This window comes from Pagrus major, chromosome 7, assembly GCF_040436345.1.
Source record: "Pagrus major chromosome 7, Pma_NU_1.0".
Taxonomy (NCBI): domain Eukaryota; kingdom Metazoa; phylum Chordata; class Actinopteri; order Spariformes; family Sparidae; genus Pagrus; species Pagrus major.
This window is the reverse complement of record NC_133221.1, coordinates 18,379,201-18,391,401: the sequence shown is the minus strand read 5'-3', so window position 1 is coordinate 18,391,401 and position 12,201 is coordinate 18,379,201. Positions and strand designations below refer to the sequence as shown.

Below are 12,201 nucleotides of genomic sequence, written 5' to 3'. Positions count from 1 at the left end.
ATGTTTGTCTACATTTGCATATAAATCAGGTAATGTACTGTCTGACTCGACTAAATATTACTGTGTTGCTACCAACACCAAGATTTGCTTTTTCTGTGAGTGAAGGCCAGGTGACTTGTCTTGTTAGACGTGCGCAAAAGCGACAAGCAGTAACCAAGCTTTGCTTGGTGGTAAATCACTCTTTGCTCTGAGTGATTACCATTGCGAAAAGATTTTTAAGTATAGCAGTGAATTCATTTCTCAACCAGTTGCATTTTTCGTAAATACTTAGCTCACAGAGTTAAAGGTTAAGTTAGGCATTTTTCAACACTATTTTACCATGTTTTTTTGTTAATAACTAATGGCGACAAAAATTTTTGTAATTGGCCACTATTGATCGAGAGCGCTACAGCTGGCAGCTACGAAATGGGCCGATTGCACATCTTCAATGTAAGTCCACTCAAGTGCTTGATTTGAGTGCTACAATGAACACACAAAAGAAAGACATTTCGGTAGTGGACCGCAATTCTCAAGATGAGTTACAAAGTTTAAAAGGACCAGTTCTTTGAGATTTAAACCTTGAGAATGAGAACATCTTTTGAATGAGAGGACATCTCACCCTGTCCTCATGTCTTCAAAGGGTTATTTGAGGTTAAAGCAACAGTTGGACACTTTGGGAAATACGCTTATTCGCTTTTCTGTTGAGAGTTAGACAAGAAGATCGATAACACACGGGAGTCTTGTCGTCACTGAGCAGTTGGCAGACAACCTGCAGACACTCCAAGAAGTTACTCTGCTGGCCAAGAAATAGTCCCATGAAACCGTGACTTGTCGTTTTTACAATTCAGTTTTAGTAATGTGTTTAGTGAGCTTTAGAGGTGATGCTGAGCAGAGTCTGGCTAGCTGTTTCACCCCTGCTTTTAGTCTTCATGGTCAGCCAAGCACATCATCTCCTGTCTGTAGCTTCATCTTTAAGGTACAGACATGAGGGTGGTATCGATATTCTTATCTAACTCTTGGCAAGAGTTGTATTTCCCAAAATGCCAAAATCATTCCTTTAGGTCTTTGTTTTAGGGTTAGGGTTAGAATAAAATCTGAAGTTAAGGTTATGGTTCTGGTTATAGTAGGCAATACTTTGTGTCAATGATGGTCCTCACAAATACAAGTTCAAACATTAGTGTGTGCAGCTTTGCTATGTAAATGTGAGATTTAGTCTCTGATCTATGTTGAAACTCATATCATCATCCTGAGCTGTAATGCTAAAACCTGTCTTCAATCATCCTCCCTTTTAAAGAACCCATAGCAACCAAGAAACAGATTAAAACTGAAATTGAGGCGGGTGTTTCCAACTCTTACATCTGTTGTGTCACAGCACTGTGCAGCAGTTTGACACTAGGGTCTCTGTGGAGTTGATAAACAAAGCTATCCTATTCAATCAGAAAGGATTTGAGTGTGAAAAGTATCTGTCTTCCTGTTGGCAGCATGTACAGTATTGATTACGTTGGATATCTGACTTGGCTGGCTTTTAGCTTTTGAAAAAGTTTTTCATGTTCACAAAGAATGGTTGGGCTTCCCTGGACAAAAGGAATATCAGAGTGTAAGAACATCATGAAATATCAAACAATATATATATATATAATAAATATCTCCTTTCAGGTGCTCTAAAAGTCTCCATTTCTCTCTATGTCCATCCACTGAGATTACAGGTACGAGTAATAATCCCAAAAGGACCCTCTGTCTTTCTTCAAGCTCTGCCTACTTTATCTGCCTCTCTGGTCTAATTAAGGCCTGGTGGCCAACAGCTATGGAGGACTCTGAGGCAGAGGCAAATCTTTATCGATACGAGTCGCTGTCACCTTAATCAGCCAATCAGTCACAGTTAACACAGTGCTGAACAGCGCACGGATATTCGCAGGATCAATCAATTGCAAATGACTGGCACTCACAGCATTTACCTTGAGAGAGAGAAGGGGAGGGCGGGTGTTATAAACAGAGAGCGGGCTGTCATATGGTGAGGAGACAGGCTGATTGACTTGTGTTGACAGAGGGACAGCTGTGATCTCTTACCTCTCTCCACTGTTTGGACTCCACGCCCTGCGTGTACAACACGACCACTGAGGAGAGAGAAAGGAGAGTGGAGGAAAACATCGTCACTTAACAATCTCAATCAGGCATCCTGCTTCTTCAAATGGTTGTTTGTTTTGTTCCTTCTTTGCTGACATTCATCATTAATTATCCTGCCACGCCTTGACAGCATAATGAAGTGCCAAGCTTGATGATGCCGTGCTGCATCAAATTCTGGGTATGACGTCCACATGCAAAGAACAAAAGCTCTAATGCAGGGTTGGAGGCTCCTGGAGCAGTTTTTAACTGCAATCAAATTCCAATTTCTGAACGCTGGGATTCTCCTGATTCCTATTTGATTTTGCTACTTAAAATAAAGCTGAGGCTGGCGAACACGACGTGACCTGTCATACATTGCAAAGGTTCATCTTCAGGCGAATACAAAACAGGACGAGTGTGATATTTCCCCAGAAGCTTATTTACACAAAGGGCTTGAACCGCCTCCCTATTATGTTAAATGTCTCCACTATCCTCCATCCTTCAGGGAGTATCAAAGAAAATGCCTTCATGGCGGTTCACCATGTGTCTCACCAAAAGGTACCCATTTGTATTCAAAGGCTGGCGTTTATACCCTGCATGCATTAAGGTACTTTCTGTAGCTCTCAGTGAAGAAAGGTTGTCACATTACTGTGCAAATGATATGCAGTTATTGAAGGAACACTTTGAAATAGCAGAGTAAACTGAATCAAAGTTAAGCTCAGCAAAAGTAAAAAGTAAAGCTTCGCTTAAGGAGAAGAGGTGTCAATGAACCATATTCTGAGAAAGTGAAAGCTAAGCTGCAATTAGCATCGTAAAAAAGCTGAGAACTTACATGGGTCCGATTTGGAGAAAGTGTCTCGGTCCAACAGATTCCTGTAAGAGAAGGAAACATAAAAATCACCCTAGAGTCCACCATGTGTTTGTCTTAGTCTAATTAACTTCACTGAGTTTTTCAGACTGCTGTGAAACAGTTGGGAAGTTCCATCTTTTGTTGCACACATATGTAAATTATTCCTCTCTTGCACACTTTAATCAAAAATTCCCATACGCAAAGAGCTACAAGACAATTGCATTGCAATTCACACCTGCACCTAATTTCACATGAACCATACTGTCCTTGAGTTTTCCATTTCCAAGTGAGCAGTACAATATGCACATTGAAGCTCAGTGAAAGGACACAGAGGACACAGAGGCAGAGATGCCAGTGAAAACATGGGCATGCTTAAGAAAATAAAGCATTCAGAGAGCGTATACCTTCGCCAAGTCTGCATAGTCCTCCACATTTATTCTAATAAGAGAAAATGTTGAATTTTTTCACATAAAAGACACTCACCATATATGTGCCTGCCGGATTTTTTAAATTCAAGAAAGTGCAGTGAAGTGGACAAAACACTAAAAGCAATAATATTTTCAAAATCTTAAAATGAATATTTCCTGAAAGATTTTTAAAAAATTGCATCTGTATTTCATGTCTTCACTTGGTCTTCTTGTTGTCCACTAAATTCCATTAATACAGAAATAACTCCATAGTGTTTTATAGTTTGAGACACTACGTCCACAAATTACGAAGTCTTGAACTGGTACATTATATTTCTGCCATTTGTGTGTTGGAAATGAGAGTACTCAGCCAAAAAAATGACTCTAAGTCAATCTGAAACAATTAGTAAATAAACTGATGAAGAGAATAATTAATTGGAAAATATTTGTACAAACTAAATTAATAATTTTAACTGGCAATAGACAAGATAGATAGACAAGATAAATAAGATTTACCATTTAGCTCATTGTACTGACAAAACAATTCAACAAAATAAACATAAATTGGCAGAATAATCAATAATGACAATATCTGCTGGTAGCAGCCCTAATTCTCACGTATATGTGATATGGGTCCAAAAATGGGAAACTCTTGGTGGCGAACCACCATGTGAGCAGCTTTTATTGGAATGAATGGTGGGTATCCTGTTCTCTTCATATGTCCAGGACAACGCAGAGGAAACTGTGACGTTTAGCACATAATCAGCTCTGTTGCAGCATTGTACTACAGGGTGAAGGTGAGGAGTCTCGCTGTCTTTGCCGCAGTAACTCTGGCCTCAGGGCACAAAGCAACAAGCCACAACACAGAGTACCTGTGTAGATTCATTTCACCATTCACAGCAACGTGGAACTATCAATATATTTAGCAGGTCCATCGGTTTGCTTACGATAAATTCAAAGCTCATGGGGCATCCATGGGAGCACCCTGGAGTCAGTGCAAAAGAGTGTTTAATGTGTTCATAATGTTATGAGTAACAGTCTGATACAGTCCTTGTACAGTACAGCAGAGTAACTACACTCATTCACTGAGACAATTGCATTTCCTACAACATAAATCCACCAAGCCCTAAAATAAAGCACAGTCTTGCTCGCTGTGGGGGAGCTATCCAGTTCCCTGGTGCTGATCATCATCCAACACATTTTAAAGCAGCCGCATACTCTGATTGGCTCATTGACAAAATAAGTGCCGCAATCAGCATTAATATTATTCATTCAGTCTTTCTTTTAAGCTTATTCCAGACTGGATTTCATGTGTTTTTTGGGAGCCTGAGGGAAATTCTGAGAGTAATGGCGACAATTCGAGTTATTCCTTCAACATTTTCTCTGTCGCCGTACAAGATCTAATACGGCAGATACTACCTTTACAACATAAGAGAGAGCTACCATCAATTACTTAGTTCATTAAACATTTAAGATGAGAGACATTTTCCAGATGGTTTAATTAGCACATCAATATTATTTAAAAGCCAATAAATATGTCTTGTTTCTGGATCCACATTGTGAGCAGTGTCAATAAAGAACAAACCTCATCCTTTTATGCTGGTCCCACACTAGAGGATAAAAGGTTGTGGCCCTGTTCGCCTGGTGCTCTAGATGTTCCAGACTCAAGGCAGGTTTGAGCAGATTATGTTCCAGTGGTGTGATGGTAATTTACAGACAAAACCTTAATGTTACCTACTTGATCGAAGTCTCCCCTTTCACAGTCTTATACTTGATTTGTTTTATGACAAACTGCGACTTTCTTTTGAATTGAAAATCGTCATATGTGTAATATACGGCACAATTCTGATAGGATCAAAAAATATACCCTCCCCATTCACTACCATGCCTACATATTTTTTCTGGAATAAGGTCTCATGGCGGTCCACCAGAAGGGGCATGTCTTCAAATCTCTATAGCACACACAAGAGCAACCATCTGATGTTGACAGTCCACCTCCATGAATGTTTTTTTCTTAAGTTGTGTGTGATTATGCAAGTTTCTGGGGGATGCCAGATCCCTAAAATCTCCACTCTGAAATTGTTTAGTATAAATGCCAAGTGCGTGCACCTTGACTGAATTATCTGGTGTGTGCGTTCTTACAATTAAGATATTAAAATCGGTTAAATCTGTCATCACGTCTGTGGTCTCCCGCATTTTTTAAATCCTTTAGGAATTGAAAATCCTCTAGTGTGCACCAGGCATTAGAGGACAGCAGGATTTCAATGAATATAGATGAGATTTCAGGACTGAATCCAAGCATCTGCACATCATTCATGTACACGTAATTCTGCATCCCTGGACACAAATTCTTCTGTCACAGGGATATGTAGGGGGATAATAGATGCAGCTTTGCTGGGTATTAGCCTTGGGCTGACCTGACTACAGTTGGAATATTGTGAGTGTAATTATCATTGGAGATAACAAAGCCATCCACGACTAACTGCCTCTTTGTATCCACCTGGTTCTGTCTGGCATCCATTAACCACCGACAATTAGCTGTTCAATCACCTTATCCCATCTCTCAGCACAGGAGAGAAAGTGTTACAAGCGATAAAGTGAGCAGGAAAACATTTCTGTTTCACTTTACAAAATGTTACTGTAGAAAACAATCCCTCATTTGAGTTGCTTAACCTCACTTTCCAAATGATGTTTAATGATTAACCTCACCAAATGATTAGTATAGCAATGTATACACCAATATAAATTAATCCGCCATATTACTGTATGCAAGTCTGCAGGATGGATATTAACATCTCAGATAATCCGTCTGCCTTCACTGAAGTAACACTGCCTATTTCAAAAGTTAACTCCTTCTCTCTTCAAATCTCAGTGGGATAAGAGAACATCATTATCCCAAAAGCGGATGTGGAGAAAGTTTGTTGATGAAGATGAATTTCATTGAAAGTAGGACAAAAGTAATTAGATCCAGCTACTTTTCATCCACACCACATTTCATGTATCAGCCTCGTCTCATAGTGAAGCGCTTCTAAGATCACTACAACCATCCGACTTGAAATACGTGAATGAAAAAGACGAACTTTTCCTATTCCTATTGATCTCACCACCTTCATTAAAATCTCTGAGTGCAATAATCTTCTCTTGTCACCAGAGCGTTTAATATTTCATCACATGTGAAGCAAGAGTGTGCAGTGCGTTATTAGAAGTAGGACAAACAAAACTACAAGAAGTTTAATTCAATTTCACTTGAGAAATTAAGACAAATATCACTTGAATAGTTTAATTTCTGTCTAACCAGCCCTGACAAGGTAGTGTTTGTTTTATTTAACAGTGAATTAAGCTTCTAGTTGTGGTTATGCACACTTTAATTAACAAGGCAGTACCTGGAAAATCATAAGACGCTGCATTAGTATCGCCTAACCAATGCATGTGCTCTGAAATCAAATGTGCCAACTCTCTTCAGCTGTATAAATGTGTCATAAAAATATGGTAATATAATATAGTTTGGCTAAAATATTGCTAAATGTTCCCACGACGGTGAAAAGTGTAAAGGAGGTTTGACCTCTAAAACATGGCTGGCTGCTGAAGTATAATTTAAAGAAAATATTAGGAGCACTTGCTCCCTCTCGGTCAGATCCCTTGAGATATTTTAGCAGCTCCTTGGTCCATGTGGCTGATTATTAAACTAAGAAATGTGGGAATTAATTCCTGCACCCGTAGTGCCTTATTGTCAGTAGTCCCTTAATTCTCCTCCACTTTCTTAGAGTTGTCGAAATCATAATTGGCACATTGGAGAAGTAGCATCTAATTCAGTGGAAAGGGCTTTTAAATAGACTTGAATTAGACTGGCCAGTACCAGTTTGAGCTGCTGCCTCATTGGTTCTTAAAAGGACACGACAAATGCAAGCTTGAAAGTCAAGTCTCTGACCGGGCTGGAGGAAGGAAAATCTAATCTCTATTACATTAGAGACAATGGGAGAAGGCTGAGAGGAGAAGGTGAAGGATGGTATCACTACACTTTCTCTACTGCCCTATGGCCCTTTTTTTTTGACTGAAGAGAGACATTTTCTTTCCACTCACACACCATGGGGTCAGTAGGTCTACTTCTTTGTCTAATATACCCTTAAGCAGCTTCTCAGGGTTCAAATGGTCAGAGAACCAAACAGGGGAGATATATGCCGCTGCAGAGGTCTCCTGACCCTTAACAAACTGTAGGAATCCCATTATTTAGATTGAATTTATTGGTTTTCCTCTAGGGTATTTTAGTCATTTGTCAAAGAAATATGTATCGTATGTTATGCATGAAAGGTCATCAGAAAGCACCACCCCTGAAATTAAACCAAACTAATTAAAACAACAAATGATCAGATCTCATGCACTCCTGCATTTCATTACTGGAAACAATCTCTGCTTGCATTGCATAATTCAATTCCCCAGATGGTGACAGATGATGATAAAGAGTAATGTTAACTTTTGTATGGATCCTGAAAACTCCCGTCTATTACATTCAACGCACAATCTGGCACCTTTATTAGCGACAGACCCATCTGCCGACCTTCGCTGCGATGGCACCAGGTGTCTTCTTCTCCTCCATCTGTTTAATTATTCAGTTTCTGTTCAACCTGGGATCTCTCCAGGTCGACAATACCTGCAGCAGAGTACTCCCTGGGCGGCCGTATGGCTGGCAGTGACAGAATCTCAGTCATAAAACCACTCTTTTCTAGTATAATAAATGAGAGTGCACATACGCTGTGACTCCCTGTTTCAGACTGCCTTTGGTGTGTGACTAATGTCCGACTAGGGAGTAATATCACTGTTAATTGCACACTGTAACAGCCCGGGTTTTGTGCAAAGAAAGGTTGTTTTTTTTTTTTGCATGAAGCTGAGGGAGATGCACACACTGGTGCTATATGTCTGTTATAACCCTGGCACAGCACTTTGCACCTAGCCTATTGTGAATTCACGCCAATTTCCTTCCATCTCTCCGTTCCAACTGAAAAAACCCAAGCTGCAAATCTTTGCCCAAACGCACTGTCCATGATCTTCACAGTACTGGCTACGTAAAGCGTGTTATATTGTACACTAGGCAACGAATCAGGCACAGTAAAGCATTTCTAAGCTCATACACATTTGGGCTTTGAAATGACAGTAACTCATCATTAAATCGAGACAGAGGAAAAGGAAACGCTGCGTGCATTCAGTCAAGTGTGGAGCAGGGAGAGCAGGATCAATCTCAATAGTGATCATGATAATAAAGCATAAAGAACAGCTCTCTCAGAGGATAAAACTTATTGATGTTAGTGAAGGATGAGATAGCTGTGAGCCCACCATATAGGGTGGAAACAGAGAAATGGAGCTGTCTAATTGGTGGTCGACTCATGTTGCGCCTTGATAGGTGAAAGCTGCACACAGCAGGTAGGTGGTGGTAAACCGTAATGAGCATGAGCTTATGATTACTGACCGGCACTGTAAGTACTTAGAGGTATAACCTTGCGACACACACACACCTATTCACTCAAACACATGCGATAATTAACCTGAAATGTAACCACTGGGTTGAAAATAAATCTTCAGTTTCACAACAGATAGAAGGATAATGGCCATTTTATTCGACTTCACAAGATGGAAGTTGCTGTAACGGTTCCTAGGAGAACTTAATTAATACTTAAGATTTAAAGATCCAGTGTGCAGAATTTAGTAGCAGTGAGGTTGCAGATTGCAAACAACTGAACACCACTCGTCTCACTCTCCCTACAGTGGCCCTAAAAGCACTTAAAATATGAAAGACCCTCTCTCAAGCCAGTGTTTAGTTTGTCCGTTTTGGGCTACTAGAAACATGGCGGTGCAACATGGCGGACTATATGGAGGAGGACCTTCTCCTGTAAAAGGTTCACTTTAAGGTTGGTTTGTTAGTTGGTTGGTTGGTTGGTTGGTATGTCAACAAGATTAAACAAAAAATACTGAACGGATTTCCACAAAACTTGGATGGAGGATGGGTCAATCCTGGGTTAATCCTTGCCACTGGGCTTAAAGAGTTGTTATTTCTGTAAGTCGACTTGGAACAACTTGTTCAGCTACGGCAATCTCATCAACAATTGTTGCCGTTTTTCTGACACATTCTTAATCCTGGTACAATATGGTCATCTGCTTCTCTAAAAATGGAAAACCACTTTCACAGAGTTACACGCAAATGTCTTTGCAGACCTACCCACAAACGGGTGTTATGGGTAACCATAAGTTGCAGAGGCTCACAGAGGAGCCACTGCTGAGTGATCTTCTAGCTGAGCAAAGGACACTAATTTCTTCTTCAAAACACTCATTTCTATTGTTATCTATCTCATCATTGGACTGTCCATTCAAGCTGATAAAGCCAAAGTCATTCATATTTGTTTCACAGCCTTTAACGGTTTGTTCACACTGTCAATGGGGGGAAATTTATTTCTGTTTCCTGATATCTTCTACGTCTTCTGTACATTGTGGTTTGCAATAAGACTGCTTCGTAGTGGACATATACATTAAACCCACCATCTGTACATGACTGCTTGAACTCAGCTTGGAGGAACATCATTCCAGTTGAACAGGGAGAAACACCTGTCACTGAGCACAGCACAAGATATTTTTGAATCTGTACAAATTGGAGATGTAGGTGGCAATTCAGAGATATGGAACAAGGCTGTAATTCATATCTGTCATGCCTTTTGCTACTAGAGTGTCTGTTTAGCTCAACACCCTGATGAAAGTGTGTCAGCCCTGTAATATTAAGGTATTTTATTATATTCAGGACTCAGAGTGTCTTGGATTTTTCTTCTTGTTTGCATTGTGGAGGCCCTTGACCACACAGAGCACCTTCATTCATTGAGTGTGTGTGTGTGTGTGTGTGTGTGTGTGTGTGTGTGTGTGTGTGTGTGTGTGTGTGTGTGTGTGTGTGTGTGTGTGTGTGTGTGTGTGTGTGTGCGTGAGTATGTGAATGTGTGTATAAAGCAATCATGCACCAACATTATCTCCTCTCTTTCAGTCTGTGTTCACTTGAAAAATCCACTGATGTGGTAGTCATGACTTTGTTCATTTTCTGATAATTCTGATTTTTTAATTGCTTTGTTGCAGAACTTTTTTGCTCCTGGCATGACAGTGAAATGCTGAAAACACAAAACTCATGATCAATTTTTGAAAACAGACATTTTTTTTTTACTCAACAAGCACGGTCACCAAGCATATTGTGCCCTTGTCAAAATTATGAGCTTTCGTGTTAACTTGCAGGCATCAAACACAAATAAGAAACACATTTAAAACATATTTGAAATGAGACTAACTGGCAGCTTTTACACAAGCCTATAATAATTTCAGTGTTGTAGCTTGCGGTTAAGTTTATCTTGAATGATTCACACATTCTGACTGATAATCCATTTCCCTTCAGTGAAAATTAATTGTATTTGTACTTATCAAACTAGATGTTTCAGCTCTACACACAGCTTTATAGCAAAAGCACCCACACAGTAAAAAATGTCCCTTTTGGCTATTCGTATAACATATCCACTTAAATACATCTAACGTTGAAATTACTATGTCTACAGAGATGACAATAACCTGACAATGAGAAGCTTGATCCAGCCTGCAGCTAAGACTGTCCACACATGAGAGACCTTCAACATATGCAACATAATCTGGTGAAATCTTCACTAAGCAACATGTCACATTTTGTACAAATCTGCCACCAGCTCCCACATTTCCCAGACAAGCTGTGATGTTAGGTCAAATATCCCCCAGCACAGAAATCCACTAACACACTCTGCTGACCCTTAAGGTTCTCTGAAAATAGTGACAAAAGCAGCTTGATACTTCTGAGCCGAGAGGGAATGCTTTGATTTCTTATTGCTATGCCACACTCTTGACTTTCCCTGTCGTTCCAATCAACACTTTGAGATGACACAGGCATCATGCAGAGTGTTATAAACCACTGGCATGGCACCACGACTGTGTTTCCAAGGGATCCCCTTGGCTGTTGTATATCCCAAATGAGAATATATTAATAACACTGACACAACTACAAGCCAAGTGTCTGGGATCAAAACTCATTTTCACTGTGTCAGGGGTTCATGCATAATTATCCGCTTCATCGACCTGTGAGACTCGCCTGCTGCAATCTTAACATCCCCAAAATTGGAAGAAAAAAAACTGCCTCCTCTTGGCACCCTCGTGTCTCTCAGCCTCGATCCCCAAAACAGATGCGACACATCACTAACACACACAAGACATCCTGTAAGATAGAAGCTACGAGCTCGCCTCAGGTCAGTCTTAACCCAGAACACGATGTGAAAAGAACAGCGGGGTAAAAACACTGCAAATTGAAATTTCTCTTTTACTCAGAGACATCCTTTATTAATATTTCATGCTGTTACACAATGCAAACTAGTTCAATTCAAACTTGCTTTCTGCCGGGGCAAAACAAAAGGATGCTTCAACCAGAAAAACCAGGTCACGGGGTTTGATTAAATGTGTAACCGAGACTGAAAGAGATCCACAGCTACAGCTGCTATTACGACTACAACAACAGCAGAATTACAGGCCACAACAATGCATTCGAATAAACAATAGGTTGTTACACAGCTTGAATCCAAATTGCTCCGCTCAAGCAATTGTTTTTGACAGATCGAGCAGCGATGCCACACATCCTAATCGTCCTGATGATTTCATTAGGGCTCCCCCCTCTGCTGCAATGATTGCCTCAGGAAGAGTTCAGATCAAGAGGCGTGCCGCAAGTTTTCAGATTGACCCCGGGGAACAGCAATCAGTGGCCTTGTGCGCCAGGGATCGTCTCCCGCGAGCATTTGTCACAGGATGCTGGCAGTCATGTGACCTCTTGGT

The 12,201-nt window shown here is 40.3% G+C and overlaps 1 protein-coding gene across 1 annotated transcript in view; it reads right to left on the bottom strand.

Moving 5' to 3' along the window:
• Positions 1 to 12,201, bottom strand: part of cpne5a (copine Va) — a 73,334-nt gene that overhangs the window by 57,480 nt on the left and 3,653 nt on the right. Inside the window, exons 2-3 of the mRNA XM_073470468.1 lie at positions 2,915 to 2,955; positions 2,047 to 2,093 (exon numbers count right to left, since the gene is read on the bottom strand). Of these exons, the coding sequence (XP_073326569.1) occupies positions 2,047 to 2,093; positions 2,915 to 2,955 (88 nt within the window). The remainder of the gene's footprint in view (positions 1 to 2,046; positions 2,094 to 2,914; positions 2,956 to 12,201) is intronic.